The 26,109-nt window shown below is 39.5% G+C and overlaps 1 protein-coding gene across 9 annotated transcripts in view; it reads left to right on the forward strand.

The window, feature by feature from the left end:
• HOOK1 (hook microtubule tethering protein 1) overlaps positions 1-26,109 on the forward strand; it is a 170,498-nt gene that overhangs the window by 84,365 nt on the left and 60,024 nt on the right. For 8 of the 9 annotated variants that reach the window (XM_051796452.1, XM_051796463.1, XM_051796404.1 and 5 more), the window contains 6 exons: positions 4,498-4,605; positions 7,811-7,872; positions 12,873-13,020; positions 14,347-14,421; positions 17,550-17,670; positions 20,259-20,353. In XM_051796452.1, the coding sequence (XP_051652412.1) occupies positions 4,498-4,605; positions 7,811-7,872; positions 12,873-13,020; positions 14,347-14,421; positions 17,550-17,670; positions 20,259-20,353 (609 nt within the window). Of the gene's footprint in view, positions 1-4,497; positions 4,606-7,810; positions 7,873-12,872; positions 13,021-14,346; positions 14,422-17,549; positions 17,671-20,258; positions 20,354-26,109 lie in introns of those variants that run through there. The other variant, XM_051796434.1, reaches the window with a different exon arrangement.

The following is a 26,109-nucleotide window of genomic DNA, read 5'->3' on the forward strand; positions in this document are numbered from 1 at the left end:
TATTAGTGTCATTTAAGCAGGTCCTCTCATACTTTAGCTTAGTTCTATACAGCTTTATGTATTTTAAAGACATTTTTTATTTCTGTGGGCTGCCAGATGTACTGCTGATACCTTCTGATCTGAGGTAGTTTGACACTGATTTTCCTAGCACACGCCAGGGTTCAAATCTGGTCTGTAACCCATCCAAATGATCTATTCATAACAAAAAGTGCCTTCTGGCACTTGCACCACAGCTGAATATTGTTAAACTGAATTCATCATTTCATTTGTTTCTGATTGCTCTATAATGTTTACATATCTTACATATTAGTATGATCTTTTATAAAGCACATGCCGAGGTTAAACCCTCCCAGACAGAGCTTTATTTCCCTTCTTCTCCCTTTCAGAAGGTGTTCAACTCTTTTTCCCTTCAGATGAGCAGGAATCTTGGAAATGCTTAATGCTCATTTCGTCTGAAATGATGGGGCTGAGCAAGTAGGAATGTGCGTGTTGGGGGGACATGGAAAGGTGACATTTTCTTGCACAAAAGGGATTCTTTCCCATCGACAGACAGAGTAACTGTGAGGTGGAATAGCATGGCTGAGTATAATCCTTGGGTAAGTTGGCATCATCACACGTAGGGGCAACAGTCTCGGTGTGAACATGTTCAACTGAAATATTTATAGATGCAGCTTATGACTCAAAGTGTGAATAAGTTCAGCTTCTCATCTCCAGTCTTCCGATTCCTGCTTCGTTGTTGGGCAGAGATCATTCTCAGGTCTAGCAGAGGAAATCCTCTCTGTGTTCAGTTTCGCTCTATGTAAAAGATAATAAACATTAACATGTCTTGCAATAGGAGTGTGTCACAGAAGGAATTTCAGTTAAATGGAAGGCAGAAAATCTGAGCCTCCTTTTGAATTTGTATGTTAACTTCCATAGAAGGATGACATCTCTTATTTGCTTTCAAAATAAAAATCAATTCCCCATAAATCTAAAACACATGTTGTTTTTCTACTAAAAAGATTAAGGATTTTCTTAAGCTCATTAAAGGGAAAAAAAAATGGCATTGATCCTCCTATATCATCATGAGAATGTCTGAAGGCAATTGAAAGCTATAAAAGAGACATGGTATTAGTGTAACAAAAATAGCCCTGAATCTGGCAAATTGTGCTTTTCTTCTGGGTTCTGTGGCAAACTTTGTACTTTTTCTCCGACCTTACACTTATGTCTAGTCATGTGTTTTGGTGGGATTGGGTGGGATGTATACTCAAACAGAATATGGGCCTTTTATTATGAAAATACAAATGCCAGCTGCTGCATGGCTTGAAAGACCATCCAAATATTTCAAGAAAGGGAAATGGAAACCATTTGCTGTTTTTTATGCATAGAGCTATGGAAGGATGTTACTTCTCAAAGACTGTGTGTCTGTTTTGAGGAGAATGTTATTCCCAATTTTCGCTTTCCACGTGCATTAAAACCCAGAGTCTGAAAAATGTGAATTAAACCCCTTAACTGAGAGGAGGAGATAGGAGATCTGATGGTGCCCTATCATCAAATAATGCATGATAGCCAAGGTTCTTTTATTCCAGTTAAAAGTTCCCACAGCAACAAAACTGATAACCAAGTACCCCACTGCCTCTATCCATCAGCGTGGCAATTCCCAGTTCCCTTGTTTGCTCTCTTCATGTGTTGAAAGTTTGCTGGAATGTGAACAGACGGTACTTAGTAGTAAGCTGATAGGAAGGTCTCACTGTAATTTGAGAGGAGCCAGCATGGAAATATCCTGTCCTGGCAAATTCCTGTGGGTGCCCAAAGTACTAGGGCAGAAGTACTGACTGCAGAGAGAATTTGGTCTTATAATGAATCTAAACCTTTTGGTGTTATCAGATGTAGAGGACAACTTGGTAAATTGAGGACCAATGATAGAAAAAAGGTGTGGTTTCTGTTTTTATTTTATAAAATATATTGTCCTTCTTGATGTTTAGACTTTCTCCTGACTTCACAAAGCATCTTTATGCTTTCAGTGCCCTTTGGCTATTTGTTTTTTCAGACTACACAGCAGTTGGATTTTAAGCTCCATCCATTTGGTGTAACTAGATTTTTCCTTCAGTGAGCTACAGAACACTGCAAAGTTTGCTGCATCAAAAAATTTCTGAGATAAGACTTCAAAATCCCAGACCCCTTTTACCCTAAATGTTTCTTGTCACCTGTAGAGACACATGCTGTGCCCACAGCTATAGGATGGGAAGGAGACAGGATGTTTGGGTTCTCCTCACACTTCCATCACCAGTTTGGAGCAGATGCTGACATGGTGTGTTCTCAGTAAGGTCAGTGATGTGGAATAGGTCTAAAACTCAGCTTAGTTTAGGACTTGCTTTGTCTTGCACTTCATTTTCATATTGAAATTGTAAAAGAAGCCTTGTCCCGTTGAGGTGATGAAAACTCAAAGCTGCATTAATTTGTAGTTTTAAGAGAAAACAAAACAAAACCAAATGTCTCCTCAGTGTTTTTGACGTAGCTTCGTCCACTTCGAGTCATAAATGCCTTTGTAAATTCAGTGCAGCTATTCTTGCTCTTTAATGGGTTTAGTCAGCCAAAATCTTGCACAGACACACAGACACATGTGCACGTACATCTTTAGGGAAAGTAAGTTAGGGCTTTAGAGCTGATAAGGGAGAACTGAGCAAGATTCCCTGTATTTGTTAGATGCTTTCCTGAGAGAAATCGTGATTTCTTGACACGGTGCTGATTTATTTTGAGAAACAAATTTTTGGGTTTTTTGTTTTCCTGCTTAACTTCATGACAAGAATCAGCTGTACTGTGAGTTTATGGCTGGAGCAGACTATTGTTTGTGCAGAAACCTCCCTGCTGCTGTATTTACTAAACATGTGTGATGCACAAATGCCAGTAAACTGCATCTTGGAGCATATTCCCCCGTTGCTTGTAAAAACTGTCTTTAAAGTTTGGCCTGTTTAAATATACGGAGAATGTGCATCATGTTTAACAGGAGCAGGCCTCAAAACTGTTTTGACATGAAGTCCAGGCCTTATTGAATCAATAGCAAACCTTAAGCATCCTTCAATGGGTCTAGAATTTTGCTAATGAAGAACAAGGTCTAAATACAAAAAATCCTATTGTTCCATTGACTGAGACCACTCTTTTTTTGCTGTTGCAGCATTGAAAACATACAGACTTGTTTTGTTACAGAATTAATTCTCTTGTTTCCTTCTCTGGGAGCAAAGCACCTTCTAGAAAACAACAGTTGCAGATTTAGCCATCCCATTAACGTGGAATGATGGGAAGTGCATCATGCATCATGTGGTGGTGTAGGACTGCACTGCTGTTCTCTTGAGTGTATAAATGTGGTCCTGGAAGAGAAAACATGAAACCTGCTTCCAAGAGAAGAGGGTAGCCTGGCAGGGGATGGTGACCTGTCTCCTCCAGCTCCTGCTGCAAGAATTCATTGTTCAAACAGTCAGGAATACACAACTAGTCTTTGGAGTAAGTACTAGGACCTCCTTAGGCCTTCTGCTGACCCAGAATGAAAGCCTAGAAAGTCTGTCAGGTCTACTGAAAGTGGAACAGCTTTATAGGAGGAAGGAAAATGCCCTCCACCCTTATAAACTGGCAATTTGCATCTTCTGAAGCAGAGAAAGGAAATGAACCAGTGTTTCCCACATCCTGAGTGGTCTCACCACTAAAATACTGTGTGGGGCAGCTGTCACTGTACACAGAGGAGTGTATTGGTGTGAATAGGGGCCTGTTGTTTCTGTAGGATATTGCTCAGGTAGCTGCCTTGATCTGCCTTCACAGGTGTGAAGGAAGGAGTGGTTTGTGTGAAGCTGAGCCTAAGTAAGGGGCAGAGTCTGATGTTTACCCAGGCACATGTTTCTTGTTGGCCATACCAAGCACATCCCCCTTTGCCCAGCCCAGGTCTGCAGCTTCCACACAAGGCACCAACAATCCTGGCAGCTATGTGGGCACACTGGAGCCTGGGGTTCCCTTGCCAGCTTTGGGAGTTGGTGGCAGATCTTGGGGGACATCACTGTCCTCTGTCAGCAGGATTCCCTCCCGATTCCTAACTCTGCAAACACCCATCACCAAGTACATTGGCTGTATTTGCTGAGGACAGTCAACAGTGTTGTATCCAACTGTTCATTCTAAATAAGGCGTTTTTATAGAGAAATGAGGCAATTTCCCTCTTCCTGTAAAATACAGTTCCCATTCCTGAAACTTCTTCCTTTCTGCTCAGCCAGGCCCAGCTGTTCTGTCAGAGTGGGGGCACTTGTGTGATAAGTAGCTGCAACTGTGTCATGTGAGCTAAAAATGATGCAATTGGAAGATCTCCACATTATCCTTGGAGTAAATCTATACCTGTGGATCTCCACTCCTGTTGGTAACTCCTGTGGAAAAGCAGGAATTGTTTCAGTCTTGGACTCCAATAGCTGCCAAGCATTAGTTTGCCAACCTACTTTGACAGGTTGTTTGATTCACCAGACCTTTCTTTTGCTTTTACAGATCAGTGAAAAACCCATTTTTGTTCCTGGTGTTTGGGGACCATATTTCTCTGCAATGGTACCTGGATTGTGGTTGAATGAGGGAGGTCAAAGTGCTACAGGAAAGCTGGTAAGTGTTTGGAGACACAGGCAGACTCCAAGATGGGAGGTCTGGCATAATTGCTGTCATTTGGAATAACTTCACTGTCAGTTCAGGCAGAGCTCTGCTGAAGCACCTCTGTAAGATCATGGGAGATACAGGTTGCTGAAAGCAGTGAACAATTAGTTGATTATTATGTCTCTTACAAACTGTTCATTTGCATATGGATAAGGGATTTTATACAGGGCATGTCTTCCTTTTATGGTGGTGATGATTATTGTTATTATCTTACAGGGAAATAGGCTTCATTCTTTACTTCAGCAGGAGGCTGAGATAAAGAAAATTGCACATATTGTGTTCATAGATCAATTGTGCTCATCGATGGGCATAGGTGAAAGATGTACTTTATGGACAGATAGTAATATAGTAACATGTTATCCTGTCACCTCAGGTCTTTGCTCAAATACAAAGAGTCTAACAGTATTAGGTTAATTTAATTTACCAGGCTGGATTACCTAAAAAGTGAATTTTTTTACAGGAAGTCAGAACTAAAACATTGATGTCAAATTTAAAGAAAGGCTAGATGTACACAACGGTATTTAGGCTTGAGTCCAGAAGTGCCACCAAGATCTTCGTCATTGCTCAACCATGAAGCTTCCAGAGCTCCCTGTGTGTCTCCTTGGCCAGTCTGACTGCTCTTAGGACTGAGCTGCAAAGGCCTTGTGAGAAGCTGCAGGAGGCAGGCGAGGCCTGGGGGTGTCCCCTGTAAACCCACCATGTGCAGGTGGAGTTTGGTCTGTCACCAGTTGCAGGTGTAGTTGCTCTGACTCAGACCCAGCACCACCCACCTTTTTAAAAGCCTAGAGATGGGAGAACATGTCCAGAAAATAGACTGGGGAATCCCTGCACTTACACATTCCATGTGGAACAGTCACTGAATGAGAAGCACAAATCATCCAGACACACCCCAAGCACTGAGCTGTCAGTGGTGTTCCCTCCTGTGCTCTCTCCTTGGCCATGTTAACCTGACATTCCTCTCTGTGTCACGGCTTCAGTGGGAGAGTCACCCCTCTTTCTCCTGCAGCCTTGCTTCCCATCCCACCACCAGACCATCCTTAGCCTTCTGGCTAAAAAATGCTCTTGCAGCACGTGGGATGTGTATTTTAATTCTTTTAATTATGTGCTTTAAATTTTTCAGGTCAAGATTGGGCTAGGACCAAAAAGTGTCCTATTTTATAGGTAACTGCTACAACCAGAAATAAAACTAAATTATATATATATAAAATACATTTAATATCTAAAATAATATATGCTCAAAACACCCCCATTTTAAAAGGAAAGTGGCAAATCTTGTGCGTTTCTTTGCAAGAACACGTTTGAGAGGGAAGTCTCTATCTGTTTAATCCAAAGCAGGTAAATACTCTTATCTAAGCTCTAGAGAGGATACAGCAAGTCAGTGATTCTTCTCAGCTGGCTCAGGATAGTTCCACACTTTAAATGTACTATGACAGTTAGGGCGTTTCAAAAAGATGATTTAAAAAATCCTTTCTGTTCTAGTACCAGATAACAAGATGTTCCTGAATCATTAAAGAAATTACTGGAAAAAGTGTATGGTCTTTTTAGGACCCATAGCAAAAGCCATGGGAGGTAACAGTACATGTGCTCTGTGTGGAGGGTACAGAGTGTTCATTATCTCTGTCATTTTCAAGCTGAAGGTTTTTAAGATCCTGCTTTCTCACACCTTCTGAAAACAAACAAACAAAAAGGGTATGTTTCGGGTTCTTTTCATTGCTTGATCAACGTCCCGATGTTAATTACTTTCATAAAATGTGAATAGTCTGTTTAACTTCTTAAAAGTAGAGCTGATACACTTCCCTTTAAAAAGCTCTAATTAATTTTTTTTTTAAATACAGCTGCTAAAGAAATCTGTTGGGTTTTGAAAACTGTAGAGTCCAAATGAAGGATTAAGTCCTCTCGTTCTGAAAAAGCTTGATTTTTTTGTATGTTAGATGGGTTTTTGCACTGGATTTTCAAAATTTATGAGAAGAAAGATATAGCACAACAGAGAGAAAGGATGACATGACATAATTAGAAACTGTGAAATAAAAAATAGCAGAAAATGGTTTCTATGTGCATCCCTCATGTGGCCATGTCTTGAATTAAGGGCATTTAAATATCTAACTTCATAACTCCTGCAACAGTTTTCTGTAAAAGTGTTTTCATGTGATGTTTATTTATAAATTTATTTCTGAATTTATGAGCTGCCCCGTGTTCTGAGGGGATTATGCAAGATTGCACAATTCAGACCTGAGCTTTGTTTCTAATGCACACGCACGTTTGAGTTCTGTCTGATGCCAATCTCAGGAAGAACAGGCATTATTTTCGTTGCTGTGTTCAGATGTGTTTGCTTCATTATATGTTTTCATGCACTTGTTCAGAACTAGACTCATGCTGTTAAAAATTAAATACTGATGTGATTTTCTGCCCATAGGTATTGCCAAAAGTACTCAGTGCTCTTGAGTAGCTCTAGTTTCGCCTCCTTAGCTTTTACTGTCACCTCTGATGGGATATTACCAAGAGGCCACAAAACCTGCTGAATTATTGTCTTAAAAAAGCCCATATTATTCTACCTGATACTTTGTTTTGTGAGTAATGGTAACCACTCTGGACTGAAAGGACAAGTTGATTTATAAATTCAGTATAAGACAGAGTGTATATTGATCTTCCTTTATAGCAGTAATTGCTTCTCAGGGTATACATTTTGTTTCCTGCAATGAATGTATGAAGCATCTATCAGGATGACAACACACCTTGTGTTTTATTTCAATGGAGTGATACAGAAAGATGTAGGGATTTGGGCCAAGGAGATGTTCCTGGTAGAAATTCCAATGAGGATAAGCATGCAAGAGAATGGGAGAGACCAGAGGACATGCTCTCAGGTGCTGTTGGAGACAGGAAAAATGTCATCCTGTCACCTTGCTCTCCTGACTGAGGAGCTGCATACTTAGCATTTTGCCAGTTTTTGGTGCAAGGTTGGATGTTTTTCCTTACTGTTCATAAACCAAATCCTGAATGTCAGTGGCAGTTCTGCCATTGGCTTCACTAGGACTTAACACTTCATGAGTAATTTGGAAGCTCTCTTGTCTTTTTAAAGTTATAACACTGCCTTACCCTTTTCCAGGACTGAAGTTGTAAGATGTAATCATCCTAAAAATGTTGCTTTTCTCTTTTTCAGATCGATCATGTGGTCCGAGGCCATGTCGCCTTCCCGGAATTACAGTCAAAAGCTGCAGCCAGGTCACTGTCCTTATTCCTTTGTCACACACCTGCCTTACAAACTGATGGCACAATGTATTCTCAGCAGTGTCCTTACTCTGAAACAGGGCAATTAACGGTCTGAGAGAGGGTTGGAAGTACTTACAAAGGCTTGCCAAGTGATTGCTCAAAGATGAAAGCTTTAAACTCCCCTCAGATACCTTTGGTATATCTAAGTAGTGATATTAACTTACTGCTTTTCAGCTTTTCTGTCCAAGGGTATTTCTTGATTCTGTAGCATCATCCCTGTTCAGCAGACCTGCCTCTATGCTTTGGGCTAGCAATGTGTCTTCATTTGTAGGTGACACAACTAAGCTCCAAGGATGAGATATAGCTTAATTAGGATATGTTATTCAGTATTTTTGAAACAATCATCTAAAGGAAGGTATAGCCACCGTATGGAAAACTCCTGCATGGCAGCACAAATAGAACAGAGAAACCCTGGATGAATTTTCAGACAAAACTCAAGATGGAGGAGTGACTTGGAGGTAACTCCAGGATTCCTTGAGCAGCAGACTGTGTGCAGTGTGGAATTTTAGTGTGGTCAGCTTTAGAAGTGGATGAAGACGGTCCAGACTGGTCTGGACTTTGTCAAGCAGTTTTGGCTTGGATTCCTTTTAAGATGGTTCCCATCACTTCCAGAGAGGTCTTAGCTGAACAGTTGGGCACATTGGATGACAATTTGATTCTCTTTTAATGTCTTTTTCATCCTTAGATTAAAGAAAAAAACATCGAAATTGGCATTTTCTCTTCAGTTTATCCCTCTGGTCTAAAAGACAAGGGTCAATCCTGATACATATATTAAACATGCGCAGTCACATAGTTATTTTCAGTCCTCCTGGGGGGATAAAGCTACCTGGTTTTTCTGGATGACCCTTCCATCCCTTGCAGGGCCCACTGTCTTACTTGTTTTTTAAGAACTTGTCCAAGATTCCCAGAAATGTATTGGACTTCATTCAATATGAAACAGATTCACGCTTCCTAGAATTCTCTTTGTTGTTCTGTGAAAAAGGAAATCAGGAAATAAATGCATCTGTGTATGTTTGGAATAAAGATTGATCTGGGGCTTTTTCAGAATTTTGGCTTCCAGGCCATTTTTCCAGTGCCCCTATATGAAGCTCAAGCATAGGACAAACAGTTTAGTCTGTAATGCCAGGATAATCTAATTTTTGTTGTTGGAAAAATGGCTATAGAGTAGCCTCCTTGTCTCTGCTAGGTCTGATACTGAACTGACTGAGCACAATAATGCTATAGTGCAAAAACTTGGAGTGTGGTGTGAGCAAGACACTAAATATGGAATATTGGGAATAGAACTCCATGTTATCCAAGGGTATGATGTCATAACTTTGGATTTGAGTCTCGTGCAATTAGTAAAACTCTGGAGAACAGTACTGATAATAAGAGCTGTAATATTTTATTAAAAGAGTAATAATATTTTATTAAGTTAATTTGCTCAATGGTATTCTTGTCATGCTTTCCAGATATTACTCTACTAATGAAATGTTTACACAGCTATAAATTTAGTAAACAATTCACTTACTAATTCTCTCATCCGCTTTCTCCCCTTCCTTCTGAAATATTTGTTAAACTTAAAGAAGGAACATCTTCCACCATCCCAGGTTGCTCCAAGTCCTGTCCAACCTGGCCTTGAACATTTCCAGGGATGGGGCAGCCACAGCTTCTCTGGGCAACCTGTGCCAGGGCCTCACCACCCTCACAGGGAAGAATTTCCTTTCCTCCCAATATCCCATCTAAACCTGCTCTCTGTCAGTGTGAAGCCATTGCCCCTTGCCCTGTCGCTCCAGGCCCTTGTGAATAGTCTCTCTCCATCCTTCTGGCAGGCTCCTTCTGAACATAGTGTCTTGTTTTGGAGGATTATTGGTGATGATGATAAATTATCTGCCTGGAAATTTCAGCAGAATAGTTCAGACAATCTGCTTTATTATGTTTAGGATGTTCTCTGTGTGGGTGTAGGAATTTGCATCTGTTCAGTCAATTGCAAACGGCCACAGAAGGAAAACAAAATGAGAATTCCATGTTTGGGTGTGCAATTTCGTATTACCTTTACTTGCCATGGTAGATGTAGTGCTGGGAAGAGTTGAGCACATGCATGTCTGGATCATTAAAACAAGAACATCTGAGGTCACAAATCCCTGCCTGTTTCTTTCTGCTGCCTCTCACCTACTCCTGCATCCCTAAACCTGTCCTCCCTTTCTTCTCATGCTGCCTATAAGCAGGTTTGGAATGGCAAGTGCCTGCTGAGCAGCTATCCCAGAGGCTTCTTTGTGCAAACTCCTCCTATTCCTTTGCCCACACCAGAGCAGTTTTCCAGCTGCATTTATCACCAGTTTAGTAATTTTGGTAACTTGTAAGGGCGTGAGAGCTCAGACAACCAGCTCCTGCTGACCACTGCTGCTGAGGACCAGGCTTGTGCAACCGTCCCAGTGCTATTCCTATGTCCTTTATTCCCTTCTTTTACTGGAAGTGGACAGGGTTGAATTACATGAGGATTTTCTGGACAGCTGTAAATTTAGCATTTGGTCAAATGGTTGGCACTCTGCAAACAACAAAACTTGTTTTTTCCCAGGCAATTCATTGAGTTGCAGAAATTGCTGTGATGCATCACTTTTGCTCTTCAACCTGCATATTGTGTAGGTCTGACATTTAACCATCACTGATGTGTTAAATCCTGTACAAGTAGGCTAGAGTGGGAAATCAAAACAAATAATATCATCATTTATGGTCTAAAGTTTAAATAATTCTGTTGCCTAGAATGACCATTTCTAATCTTTTGGAGGAGAAAAATATCTGACAGTAAAGTTGATGTGCCCTCTGGCACTTTGTGAAGTGCTGTTGTTTTCAGACAGAATTCCCTTTCCTATTCATCTCGATGCCCCTTCCCCATCTAAAGAGATGTCTCCTCAAAATAAAACTATGAAGTTACACATACAGGACCCATCAGCAATTCTGGGATCTTTCAAGTAGAATGTAATAACCATGTTTGGCAGTTTTCTGTACCTCTATATGGTTTAAGAGTCCTTTTTTTTTGATATAGAAATCTGTAATTTAATTTTTTTTCCCCTGAAAGATACCTGTTGGCATCTTCTAGGATTCTTGAACAGATTAAACACCAACTTCTTGATTGATGCTTTCTGAAGTTATGTCCCAAGTATGAACATAAACCTGGGCAAACTTGCATCGATTTCTTATTCTCTACTTTCAACACAGTTCTTTTTTCATAGCAATAGCTCATGCTCAGCTCTGCAGGTGAGATGCAGCTGCCACTGATACCTTGTCATAGAACTGAATAGAGAAAGGTCTGTGAGTTGATGGTATAATATTATGTATAACCCAGAGGTGGGAGAAACAGGAACTGGCAAGTGTTTGAAGGATTTTGCCAGTCCAAGTGTAGTCCCTTGAACCCTTATCTATATATAGAAAAAAATAAATTTAAAAAGGTGTGGGGAAAAAATGTAATTCCAAGTTTATGTGGGTTTTAAGCATATTTGGCTCAATTTCAGCCTCTTTTTTGTTCAGTCCTTGTGTTCTGACAGAGCTGCACAAATGACTAATTCTTGTGAGAGCAGTCAAGCATGATGGAGAAGAGATAGAAGCTGGGATATCTGGTGGGTCTTCTTGAGTGAAGCTTTCCATTATTTTCCCCCTTCCCAACAGTCAAGCCCTGATTTAGACTGGAAATAAAATTACTTTATCCTTAGCATGTACTGCTTATAGTGCAGTCTTTAGGGATGGAGAAAACAGGGCCACTTTCACAACAAGGGGGAAAAAAAATGATTGTGACCTCAAAATTATCATAATTTAGGCCCAGGAAGACACATAAAGTACATTTTAAAGGACGTGAATAATGATGTAAATTAGTTATTTTAATGTCTTCCAAGTGTAGTTCATTTTGAATGATATCCTCTGATAGCATACACATGGTAAGGTATAATTGAAAAAACATGCAGCTGAATGGTTGAATGCAAAGTATAAATATACAGCTGCTAGTGGGTCAGAAGTCAAACTAGTAAAGCATATGCCAAATTCCCTCAGGGATCTCATTAGTGCATGATTGAATATACATGTAGAGGCTAAATGAATATCACTGTTTGGGTCTGCAGTGGATGAGACAATGACTAATCAATTGTAATTAGGGTTAGATGCTGTTATTGACCCACATGTCTAGAATTAAATGCCCCACTTGGAGATTTCCAAGGAGTTGAAAAATATATATGGATTTGTTTGTGATAGGGTGAGTGTTTGAAAAAAGTATTCTGAGCATAATTGCAACATTTTTTAAACACAATGTCACCAGAGTCACTGCAAGCCAGGGCACTGAAGAATTCACTATTAGTCCTAGGTCCAGGAAAAAGTCTGTTGGATATCGTGGCGTTGGGTGTAGCATCTGAACTTAGATACAATCATATTTAGGCCCATGGTGGGCTCCTCCCTAAAATAGCAGCCACTCACTTTCTCTCCTCCACCCTTGGTGCTGCATTTTAATCATAACACACACTGAAATAATTATGGTTTGAAAAAGGAAAGCTCTACATGCTATTGATTAATCAGAGAAATTTTTAAACATTTGCAAAGGAATTTGATTTTCACTTCTGTCTGGAATCCTCCTCACTCCTCCCTCTCCGCTTGCTTTTCTCCAGCTTTCCTCACACAGTGTCAGCACCGTTCTGTGGGAGACAAGCATCAGCAGCCCCAAATATCAAACAGCTCTGGCTCCTCCAGGGACCTGGAGGAGTCAATGTACAAACTCAAGGTCATATTATCTCCCCTCATCCCGTGAAATTAAGGAATTCAGGTGGCCTGTTGAGCACACGTGCTGATAGACAGCCCCTCAGTGCCATGGGCTTGGCAAGCAGGGGGATTTTGCTGTTATTTGATGGGTTTTGTGCATTTGATGGTAGTACAAATGTTTTATGTTTGATGAATAACCTCCCCTCTCTGTTTCCAACTTGTTTTTCTCCTAGTGCTCACAGCATATATACATACTTGAACAGTCACCTGGATCTGATTAAGAAATCTTTGCCTGTGGGTTTCCTCACTGTTGATTTACATGTTTGGCCAGATTTCCATGGTAACAGATCTCCCTTAACAGATCTGACACTAAAGGGCATGGTAAGAAACAGCCTGTCTTTGCAAAAAGGTCAATACAGGGTAAAAAAAAAAAGGAGCTTTTCTTCAATTTTGAGTGTACTCCTCCTTAGCTGTTTACACTGTCACATAGGATTTGGGTTTCTTGCTGCATTTCGAAGTGTGCTGATGTTTCAGTGGAAAACCAGAGATCACTGTTGTTAAGATATCACTACAGCCACATTTATTTTCTAAAAATATGAGGAGTGCTGTGTGTGTCCCAGGATCTTCCCTAGGAATCACATTTCACAGCACTTGCTGTTGTTAACTGACTTGTCTACCAAATTTTGAATATTTCTTGCAATGAATTTCAACACGGATTTGGGTAAACCTATCTGGAAAAGGCATGAAGTATTCTGATGATAGATTGCTTGATTTAAACAGCTTTTCAGCCCATCTTTAAGTGTTTTGATGTGTCTTTTTACTGAGCTTATGGTGGTAGATCAGATGGGTCACAAGGCTGTGCAGAACTATAACAGAAGAATGTCATAAGGGTATAATTTGGTGATGTCAAAATACCTGATGATTAATGCAAAAACGTCTTTCAAAATGACATATTGTCCTTGAAATGAGCATCTCAAGCTACTCACCAGCACTATAATCTGCAGTATTTGAGGTTGAGGTAGGAAAGGGTATAAGCACTGCAGCATTTAAATCACAAATGAGGGAAACATTAAAAGCATAAAAAAGACCTATATATTTTTGGGTCCTAATAATACCTGCTTTATTTTATGAGAGAATTATATGCTGCAGCAGAATCAGGATTTCCTTGGTATGATGCCCCTATGCAAATGCTGTTGATAGCAGCCCGTTTTTTCTGTCGTAATTATGGCTGCATTCAGGTCTTGCCTATGCTGATATTAATCCAGAGTAACTACAGTGCAGTATTGATTTATGTCAGAGTAAAGGAGGCTAAGATATAGTATTTAATTATTAATTGTGTTTCAGTGTTAGGGTGCTTGGATGGGAGGGGGAGAAATGCTTTTAAAAAGTTATTTTTATGTAATAGCATTTTCATATTATTACATTAAATACATACACGAGCAATATCTGAGTCATAACATAAAACTGTCAGAGTTAATCTATCTCTAATCCCATACAATATGCTGTTTGTTCTTTGCAAGGGCAAGAATAATTTATGTGGTTCTTCTCCAGATCAGGAATAACATGTTTAACATAGCATTATGTGTACAGCTCACAGAAGTAAAGCTTAGAATTAGTGTTTAAAACTTGTTACAACAAGAAGCCATAGAAAATAATAGAGTTTTATGTTGGCTGGATTTGTACATTTTCTTTTTGATCTTTGCACAGGTTGTTGGACTGACATTGTCCCGGGGTCTGGATGAACTTGCCCTTATCTACCTGGCCACGATCCAAGCCATTGCTGTAAGGCATTTTAAGTGCATAAAAGAAAAAATGAGTAGTCTCATGTGCTGTGAAGAGTGATCATTACCTTCTGCTAACCAGATTTCTAATAATACGTGAATTCACTTAATGGACTTCTTAAAGGAGCAAGATGTTGTTTATCCGTGTTGGTGACTATTCCCAACTGTGGGAGAATTGACAGACAGAAAATGTTCCCCTATAACGTCTTTTCCTTGAGGCAATTCTGTAAATGGAGCTTTTTCCTCTGGTGCAGATGTGAGGAAAAGGAGCTGATAGTCCATGGAGCAGTGTTATACCATGGGCTGTCTAGAGGGAAGCTGAGAGGGGGGAAAAAAGCTTTGGCAATTGTACAAAGGACTCTGAGCTCCCCTAAAAGCCTTAGCTTCAGATTGTTCCTAAATCCATGGATTTCCCCTGCTTGTCTGGTGGATGAGGCAGAGCTCTGTGCCACAGTGAGCAGGAGAGTCTGAGATTAAGTTCACAGCTCCCACATCCAACAGAGCAGATCTTCCCCCTCTTGTCCCTGCTCCAAGGAGAGCAGCTGGTTCCCATGGCACTCCCGGGCGGGTGGATGTATGGAGCAGGCAGGGAGGCTCTGAAATGTCCCTGGTGTTTGCCAACACTCAAATGGGGAATTTTATTGGAATACTTTTCTTTCTGCCCTGATTTTCTATCGAACCCAGGATTTCCAGTTCACAAGAAGTTCTGTTCTGAAGCGAAAACCTGGGTCACAGAAGTTGTTTGGAAAACCTGGCAGAGGGTATTTTCCATGGGGCCTTTTGGTGACCAAAATCCACATTCCTTTGACATCCTTTCTGTGATTTTTTATTTTTTTAAAGTTTGCTGAACTTGAGGCATTTTTTGCAAAACATTAACAGTTTGATGAATTGGGGAGTTTTCCTGACAAAACTCTATTTGGTTGGAAAACTTCCAAACTCCTCTCCTGGTTAAACAACAACTTTGCTAGGCTGGGTCAGCCATCTGGGATGGAGAGGGTGGGTAGCTGCTGTGAATTTACTGGGAATTGTCCATTTTATGTGTTAACCCTCCCTAGTCAGCAAATAAGGGGAACTTAACCCCAGCCTGGAATTCATTGTTGTGAGTTATGAGACTTTTTAAGATGAAAGTAGCTTGGTTATACCTGATGCTTCAGCATAATCCCACCATTGAAATAAGAATGCCTAGGAGAGGTTGAACAATGCCAGGGACTGATACTGCCCCTGAAAGGAACTTCCCAGTCTGGAACAGGTGCTCCCTGATTATATGCTGCTAACGAAGTGGAAACCTTCTCTGCAGGAAATCCTGGGAAAGTCACCTATTATCTCATTGTATGATACAGCTCAGATTTTATTGTAAAACACAAATACTGTGTTGAACACAAAATTCAGCAGCTGCATATTTTTGATACCTGATTGGGCTGATTTAATGTAAAAAGGCCATCCCGTAGTTTTCTTTTCACTGTAAGTTCAAGGAAATTCATTTTTCCTGAAGTGTTGTTGAAACAGTAACTAAAAAGTAGATAGAGAACATTGGTTTTGACTTGATATATTTACTAATTGCCAATGTGACACCTAGGAAATTTGGTTTTCCTCCCATGCTCCTTCACTCCCAATTTTAGCTTCACTTTTATTGAAGGAAACAGTTGTAGTAATCCTGCACCATTAGCTGCCTTCAATGGGTGCAAGATAAACTTTCAACCCAAGTAAGAATCTTGTACAAAGTGTAGGCCTGCCCACAGAATGTTAATCTCTAGTTTTCTTTTCAGCAGGAGAGGCTTTTTTCTTTTTATATAAAATTTGCATTTGAAGCCCCTCAATTTGCATTTTCTCCAATCCAGGATTAAATTAGTTCCCCCCCACCCACGGTGAAATAAGTCTGGCTTTAATTTAAATTGCTGTGTGAATACAATTTTCCAGGCAGGTAAACACAAAATAATTTTCACAGCATGTTCTTTCTCAGGGTCTTTGACGTGTGTATGTTGTGAGAGAAGTCGTTAATAAATTTGAATTTCAGAAGTAGTGAAAGAGAATCTCCTTTTAACCATTCACTGCAAGATGCAATGCAACAGTTGGATGGCTGAGAACACGATCAGGGATGTAATTGTGGCCCGTTCTGAGCAGACGGACTCCTTTTAGAGCAGTTTATTTTTCCATAATTAAAATTGTGGATTTGGAAATTAGCCCTCTGTGTCAATAGGGAAGCGATGGATTTAGTCAGCTGGGGCTGTGGCTGCTCATGTTCCTCTTAACTGCTTCCCTAAAAATCAAAATATATTTGAAGGCCTGTCCAGAATAGTGCTGGTCATTCATCGTGGACGTCTCCATCTGATGGAACTCTGCTCGTTCCATTTTCACTGGCTTTTATTTGAAGATGAGTTTATTGCAGCTGCAGACATCTTAATGAACTTGCAGCATGACATAAAGAAAACTTAAACATTAGTTTATGAAAACTCTGACCAGATTGTGTTTTGTGAGGAATCTACCTACAAAGAGTCAGCCTGGGCAGCATTTTACCTTGAATTTGACAAGTCTGAGCTTCAAACTTAACTTTCAAGGTATTATAAAGAGCTGGGAGTTATTTTTGGTCACATAGTTTGTCAAAGAAATGTGAAATACTCCTGAAAAAGGGAAATAGGGAGAAGGTTGTCTTCAGTGAGGAGTTGGAGGCAAGCAAAGCAAACAAAAAGAGAAAAGCTATATTTTTAAAATGGCAAAGCATTCACTTTGGTTGTTCTAATTTGAGTTTCTCAGAATTGAGACTGTAAATGAAAAGTTTAAAATATGCCTGCATTTGAGATGTTTCAATTAATTCAGGCATGAAACGGAACATTTTATTTTGTGTAGGGCAAAGGCCAAGAGAAATAGTTAAGCCAATACAGAATTCTTCAGGTTTTCTTTTTTGCTGAAATGACAGAAAACATAGATTTTTTTAATTTGATGTTCTTTTTTTGTTCTGTTTTGCTATTTGGCTTCAGAATTGAAACCTCTTCACTGAGAGGGATTTTCAGATGCTGTTACACAAAGTAAATAGAAAGTTTCGGTGGGGATGTCTTTGCACATAAGTATAGTTCTGTTCCTGTGGCTGCTCTCCTGTGCTCATCTGACTTCTTTTCCTCTCCCTTTTTGAAGTTAGGAACAAGACATATTTTGGAAACGATGCAGGCTGCAGGACATGATATCAACACGCTGTTTCTGTGTGGTGGGCTGAGCAAGAACCCTCTCTTTGTGCAGATGCATGCTGACATTACTGGTAAGTTAGGGGAAGTACAGGGAAAGGAGTGTAAGCTGCTTTTATTTTAGGTGTCTAAGTACCTTGTCTTTGGAAAAATAAAGACTTGCTTTGTACAGAACTGTATTTCACTGCTTGGCCAAAAAGCGTGTCATGAAATATTACTTTATGAACTTCATCCTATTTGACTTGTGACACTTCCTGCTCTTGCTGGGCATTGTATCCATTATTGCTTCCATGTCTGTATCTCTCATATGGTTTAGGGGACAATGTCTGGACTCTTGCTCCTGCACAGTGTTGTCTTTGGTTTTGTAGAATTCCTGATGGGTAGAAGGAAGCTCCTGGATCTGTGTTTTAGTGCAATCTCAGGCCTACATGGTATTTTTGGTCACCCTTCAGCCTGTGTGTGTTGGATATCTTAGCACACCTGTGAGTCAGTTGAATATACTTCAAAAAATGTGGAAAAAATAACAAAATTTAGTTTAAAGGACTTCAGAGAAACATTGAATGATGTGTGTTTTGGGTATATTTCAAATTAAGACCAGTTGAGCTGTCATGAATAAAGTTTAAGGCTCAATTTTGGGGCATTTTGTCTGGAGATCTGTCTTGCCCTGACATCAAATTACACTTCATAACCTTGATGCAGGAAGGAAGATGAAAACGTGCTTTACCTGAGAGGAAAACAGAAATGGAGAAGCAAAAAGCATAATGCCTATTGACCTGAAAATTCACTAATTACATTGTAGTCAAAGTGAAAAAATGATATTGTCAAGTCTGTGCATTATAGAACTCAGATGTTTTAGGTGAATTTCAGCTACATGTGGAGTTGTGCTGCTGGTCTGTGATGTGTAAAAGAAAAGATCTGTGAAAAGGTATTCTGATTAAAATGTAATCACAAGTTCTTTGACTGTAACTAATGGCCAAGTACAATTCAGTACAAAAAGGCCTTTTTGCAGTCTGGAGTTCTCCCCCATTTGTAAAATCAGTGACTGACAAGGGATGTCAGAGTTCATCTCACTGAAATGCTCTTGGTTATGTTGAACTCATTAGAGCCTATCAGATAAAATAACTAACATTCCAGGATCAATCCCCCATTCTTTCCCGAAAAGAAAAAAATCTGAATATATTATTGTTAGCTACAAATGCCCATGACTCAGCCATGCAGACATCCAATAGATAATTCCACAGGCCACTTAAAAAGTATCTTGATCTTTTTGTTTGCCTGGTAGGAATTCCTATTCATTCTGATGATGCGGGAAATGGGCAGTAAATTTTCGAGCACGCTGAAAATTGCTCACTGACGCCTGACAAACAGCCCTGGAGCTTTGAGTTTGAGCTTTAGATTTGCTGTTCCAGGTTGACCCAAGTCCTGAGCTGTGATCCAGCTGAACTGGAGGAATGCTCAGGTGACAGGGAAAAGTAACTGGAAATGTAACTGGATGCCTGTTGCAAGGAGAATTTACTTTGTGTCAGTAATTGCTGCTTATATTAATAATTTTATTCCTCATTTTGCGGAACGTGTATTTGTCTTTTCCTCTCTAGCAGTTGTTCATGGCTAACTTTAGGTCTTCCTCCAAATTCCAGCTCCTTCTAATCTTCCAGCTGGTTCTCAGGAGCAGCATTTTTTGGGGTGTAATATCATGGAGACTATTCTCAGAAGGAATCCCTCCTTCCGCCCCTGTGTTTACATCGTCATTCACTCAATGACATTATCTCAGTAATGGAAATTTAGCCACATGCCAAATACTGTAGGAATATTAAATTTTTTGACTTAGTGAGGATAAGCATCAGAAGTGCAACTAGAAAAGTATTTAAACTTATGCTCTTGGTTTAGATTTTTCAGGAGAATTAATAAAGCAGGCTGGTTTTTATTTATTAGTATTTTTCTTCCTGTTTTTACATTGGTGAAGCATGTCTCAGACACTTTGTGTGAACCAAAGGGAAAGTATGTTCACGATAGTACCCCTGGGTGATGAAACAATATTTTTTAATTCTGCTTCATAATATATATTATTTGTTTGTTTTTCCAGTGTTTTAATTTTGTTTTTGAGTATCTTGCACAATTTGGAAGGCAAGATTTCCCTTATTATTTCATACATAGCTTGAGAAAGTTTGCTACTCATATTTTCATGTCTTCCAGCAAAACCAGACTGGCTTTGTTGGCTATATATTTAAAACCAAACACAAACAGTCTTTTGTTTGTTTGTTGCAAAAGAAACAAAAAAGACACCGCCCTGTTTTCCCCTCCAGGTTAACTTTTAATGGGCACGTGGGTTTGGAGGGTGTGGGTAACAGGTTTATACCAAGCCCTCTGAGATAAATAGCCAGTGTCAAAGATCTGGGGGGGGTGGGGTTGGTTTTTGTGCCCTTTATGTTCTGCATTAATATTTACTGAAATTGTTGTATTTAAATCTTGCATTTTTCCTGGAGCCTGGAACCACAGAGCAGAGTGATTTACATTAACCTACAGCAGAAGGTAGCTCTGAATGGAGTAATGAATAATGGTTTTGAAGCCCTTTTTGATTTCTTTTTTTGCTTTAATTATTTATGGTGCTGCTGGTGCAGTCCTGCTGTGTTCTCCCTAACAGACCTGACTCTTTCCTGTGCAGGGAAGCCTGTTGTCCTGTCCAAAGAGGTGGAGTCTGTTTTGGTGGGTGCTGCTATTCTTGGAGCTTGTGCTTCTGGGGATTTTGCATCTATACAGGTATGAAATACCTGATTATACTTATTTTTTTTTCAGTTTTAATGTGTTTTGCACCTTGACTTTTGGCACCACACACAGACTTCAACCCAAGTGGAAAAGTTTGTACCTTCTACGTGGCTGGACAAGAGCCAGTATCGCCTTCTCTCCACCCCCTGTTTAACTCCACATTTAGGTGTATTGAGTATTCATTTGTCTTTTCACTGTAGAGACGTGCATGGAAGCTGCTGTCTATGAAGTTGGGCCATGTAATTTTACAGACAAAACAGGGAATTTAGCAAGGCTCTGATCCTGCAGGAAGGTCATGCTTTCATCTCAGTTATATTTGTTTGACTTTCCTTCCTTCATATTGAGGAATGTTAAACATAAGAAGCAACATAGCACTATTAATGCAGTAAAAAATAACACACCTATAGCTCTTGTCTTGCCCACAGTGAATGCAGAGTTAATAATGAGGATGGAACTTCATGTTTATTCATGTTATTTCAATCCATTAGCAGTTGCAAAAGTAGCAGTAAGGCTTTTATTTTCAGTGGATCAGGCAAAGCATGACTTAGCTGCATTTGTATAAACAACAGTGGTTTACAGAAACCTGAGGAAGGGTCTGAATTCCCCAGATCATGCCTGTTTTCCCACCTGGCAATCCCACTAGTATGAGACATCTTCTCTCTTCATGCTACACAAGGACATTAAACAACACACTGCATTCAGTTGGACAAACTTATTTATTGGGATGGTCCCTTGTACATTTAATACATTTTTCTTTATAGCATCAGGCACAGATACTTGTAGATGAAATTTTGCACAAAAACTTATCTGGATATATTTTCTGAATAGGGAGTTCAGCTTCTTGACCTTGTTAAATTGATGCAGTTCCACTGGAATCAATAAACAGCTCAACATAAGCTGACGAGCTGGGCTGTGCTTGGCATTTCTCCAAATGGGAATATTCTACAGTGCTGTGTAGGTTAGCAGGAAGAGCAGTTTCCTTTCATAAGAATTTTTCCATTAAAATGAATGCCATTGCAACAAATATAGAGTGCAATATATATGTATATAATATCTGCATATAATTGTTCTAATGCTTGTAAGAAGAACTTGTTTTGATAGATGTAATTTCAGTAGCAACTTTTGGTGACAGGATTTTATATTTATTTCTTACTCTTCTGTTAATCTTTTACCTTCAAATACATATTTCATTCCAAGTCTGCCATGTTTTTCATTACAGTGCAATAACTGAACATCTCAAAACTGATTTTATCAAGTCTGTTTTAATCAACATTAGAAAAACCTAATGCTGTGAAGTTTTCTGTGATGTGTTCGTATATATTTTTGGTGTATTTGCTTACTTTTAGTTTTTACCTTGCTCTTATATACAAAAATATTTCAGATCCAATAATGTCAGAACAGATACATATATTTTATACATACATTAATATATGTCAGTGTTCATCACACACCCCTTCAGATGTCTTTTTCAGTGAAACTGAATCCTTTGAACCAGCCATGTTGCAGACTTTTAAATTGCAATATGTTAGATTATGTAAAAACATTTTTAAAAGAATTTAGCTACATGGGATAAAGAAATGAGAAATGGAATGAATTTGTTTTAGGGACAGGGAAGTGTAAATACATATCTAGCATCACAGTTCAATAACATCTCTTACATTTATCTTTGTAACACTTGTTCCAAAACAACCCTTTCTTAGAGGTGCTGCTGCAAACATTCAGCATCGTTGTAGACTTTGCAAATAATAGAGTTTATTACCTCTCCTCTAATAGATGGTTTGTGCTTAATTACTGTCCTTCTCAAAGCTCTTTGTTTGCTCAGTCTAATAGTAAAGGAGAAAATTGTGGGTTTTTTTGGTAACCTCTCTCCTTATGTCTATGGTTTTTTGAAGGGGATTTTTTACTGTAGCTTTCCCAGTCACTGGTCACATTTCTCAGAATGATTTTTGGACATTTCCACTCAATGTCAAGATCAAAATGCTTAAAAGCTCTCTGGTTTTTATGGGTTGGCTGTTCTCCATTTTCTAAAACTCAAGCCTTTTTAGGACAGCTTAGAAGTAACACCCAAAGCCAGGATCCCTCAAAATCACTCCTGATAATCTTAGTCCAGCTCTACCATGCTCTGCTGACTGAAGGACTGGCTGCTGAACAAACAGTGAGTCCCACTAGTGATGCTGAACCTGATGCTTTGGGGATGAAATGTGCACCATGAGCTGACCTGCTCATATTGACTGGAACACTAAAGAGCTCTTCCTTTGATATTCCTAAATAAGTTTATTCTCACAAAGACACAAGCACTGATGTACCTCCCAGCTCTTTTCCCTTTCCATACCACAGCAGCAACTGTTCTCAGGATGCAGCATTTTATTCTAATTCTTAATTTTCATATATTTTTCTTCATATTTTGAGTGATTTGGGTAAAGGTTTTCATACTTTCTGCTGTCCACATCTGTATTACCATCAAAATTCGCAGTGTGCTGAGCCTTTACAAAGAAGCATTGGAAAAGAAGGTCATTGTAAAATTTGTAACCATACAAGTTAATTTGCAAACTCCTAGTGTGGATTTAAAAGTTCAAGCCCCTTGAAGCTGCAATTTCATCTTTAGGTAATTCTATCAAGGGAAGATTTATAACCTCCATCTCTCAGGCCTGGTCACCATATGTTGCTGCTTCAAAGAATGTTGACTTCCCTATTTTCCTCTTCATTTACTCTCCCTGCATTTTTCTCCTCTGTGGTAAAACAACTGGTCTATCCAAAAAGAAAAAAGAACATGCAGTGTGGTGAGTTCTTCCCCATTTCGTCTCTCCGTTATTTAGTTTCTAGAAACTCTGGAAAGAGGAGAAAATAAACTGAATTTCTTCTTGGTTCATCTTTTAATTTGTCCAAATGCTACACCCTTTTTCTGTGAGTGGTTTTGTGGTGCCCATGAGCTCTAACACAGCCTGGTTGTGTCCCAGCAGACAGTTCTGTGTAAAATCCTGTGACAGAAAGATTTTTGAAATACAGACTCTATTTTGGGGATTTGGATTTTTGAAATATGCTGCATTGAATGAACTAACCCTCACATTGCTGCTTAGATAGGTCAGTTTATTGGTTCTGGCCATTCCTTTCATGCTGAGCAGCAGGATCCTGGTTTTCTATGGGATTGTTTCTATAGTAAAAATATAGTTTCCGGTTTAGCAAGCCAGCAATTCCTTCTCAGAGAAAATGTTCAATAAATAAATGTCAAAGTTTCCAGTATATCCTCGTTACTCTGCCTCACTCGTTCATAATTGAAAATGGGAAGAAGGTGCTGTTTGACTTGGCAGTTATCCAGCTCTTTTTTTTTTTGAATAGCCCACTCTTTGGGACAAAGCTGTACACAAGGGAACAGGATTATTGCCTTATAAAACCCTGCAGCCCACTGACTATTCCTTAATTGCATATTAAAGCAATTAATAAAATTACCTGTATGAAACCAGATTACCAGATTTATTTTGGGTATTCTGCATTCATGTGGGACATTGTTACTGGCCAGTATGGGAGAGAAGAAACTCTGATTTTCTATAATGCATATTGTCGGTATGTCCCTGTAATCAGCTTTCTGTAATCATTTTTCGTGTCAAACATTGAGCTAGAATTGAGAGTCCTCATGATTACAAGATTTTTCAGGTACAAATTGACTTTTAAGAGAGGTTTAGTCTTTTCTTTGTTAGTTTTAGTTGTTGTGCAAGTTGCTGGTATACTCTGCAAAAGGATAGGAAAAAGCATTTTAATTATTTTTATCAAGCAGATTGGAGGTATCTAAAAATGAGCTGGATTCTATAGAAGGAAGTGTTAGGTAATTATCTAATGTGGATTAGCTGAATTATTTAGCAGCAGTAGCAGTTGAGCAGGTCAAGTACCCCCTGGGCACAATCTGCATCCCTGAAAGCAGCCCTAGGAGCTGTGTGGATCGGGATCACCTGGCTCCTGTGTCCATAACTCTGGACTATATTGCAGGTGGGGGTTGAAGTTATGGTGGTGCAGGGGACATGATTCACTTTCAACTCCACTAAAGGAGTTCAGAAGAGTTTTGTTTGTGCACTGCGGGGTTTTGCTTAATTTAATGGACATCTCCTCTCAGTTGTCTTGGGATGTTGTCAGGTGGTAAAGCATGAAATCAAATAACCAACCCCACAGATAACACAGGTTTTATAAAGATCAACCAGGAAGAACATTTGATACACAACTTATTCGCCTTTTAACAATTAAAATGTTACAGACTGTTATGAATGTAAAGAAGTTCCTCAGTACTACAGTTACTCCACAACCTTGGTAATGGACCAACTGGCAATGGGGAATAAACAGCATTTCATAAGAACACCCATAAATAGTACTGGGACATATTCAACACTTCTGCTGACAGAACTGGAGGGGATTAGGCCATTTCCATTTCTGAATCAGGCAGTTTCTGGCGTAATTTTGTTCCATTTATTTCAATGGACGTACTTCAGTTGATGATCTGATCCTCTATTCCTCTTCCAAAGCATTACCTGTCAGGTCATGGCTTGAAATTAATACAAGCCTCTTGTTGATTTCCATATTTTCAAAAGGAAGAACCGAGTAAGAGATCAGGGAGGGGATAGTTTTTTCCTTAGAAATGGTAATACCATGGGAAATCAAAAGAGGAAGTAAAATGACTTCTCCCTGTTGAGTTAGGGAATGTTGCCTTCCCTCATCTCATTAAAAATTTAAAGCACTCTTGTTTTTGAACAGGGTGAATTAGTAATTAAGTGCTGTAATCAACTTGTGTAAACATAATATTGAAGGAGAACAGCAAATTAATCATTTCGTTGGCTTGCCTTCCCCAATTAATGCACCTTTTAGTAAAGGCCTTCCTGCCGTGTTGGGATGGTTTTTTTCTCCTGTTCCCTTAATCAGGAGAGTTATGAAAGGCAGAGGAAGGAGATGGTTGTTCTTAGGCACCATGGTGTACACGAGGAGTGTCCTAAGGTGCTGGGATCTTCCCTTGCTTTTCTTCAAAAACTCCAAATCTGGGCATGTAGAGTTTGAGCCCAAGGTTTAGTGGAGATAAAAGTGGAGTGATTTGGGGGAAAAAACCAAAAGCAAACAAAAAAACCCCCTTAAAAAAACCCAAAAAAACTCTTGCTTTCCTAAGTAGTGTATTGTCTGATATGGCCTCTTCATCTAAGTGATTTCGAGAACCAAACTGTTTTCCCTGTAAGATGTTGGATGGCTGTGGAGAACATTTACAGCTCACCGGGCCTGACTCAAGGCTGTGACTCGGCAGTAGCAGAACTGCATCCCTTTACCTCTTCCCTTGGTGTTTTGACACTGAAATACGTCTTTCCTTAATTGAAAGTGGGTTTTTTTCCCTGTGTAATAAAGTTTGATTCAGTATGGCATGCATGAAACCACTAAGATACTGGCAATGCCTCTGGCTTTTGTATAGAGTCAGCTGCCTTCTTACCAGAAATCTTTAGAGAAATATAGATGAGGGAGAAAAATGAAAAGGCAGTGATTTGATGGCCACTGGCCAGTTCCTTGTGGCCTAGAGTTTATGGTACAAAGAGTGCCTTTTTAGTTAGCATATTTTGGCCTTACTGTCAGAAGTCTTTGCAGTGAGGGTAAAAAGCAGATGAATCACAACTACTCTTTTGCCCTATGGTTGATCCTTCTGCATTAAAGCTGAGAAATATAAATGCTGGTTTGTCTCTGGCAAGCACAGGGTGAGCTTTCAATCAGTTTGAGAATGTGATTTTTTTTTT

Source organism: Manacus candei, unplaced genomic scaffold (genome assembly GCF_025592945.1).
Source record: "Manacus candei isolate 608988 ecotype Guabito, Panama unplaced genomic scaffold, ASM2559294v1 h1tg000005l, whole genome shotgun sequence".
Taxonomy (NCBI): Eukaryota; Metazoa; Chordata; class Aves; order Passeriformes; family Pipridae; genus Manacus; species Manacus candei.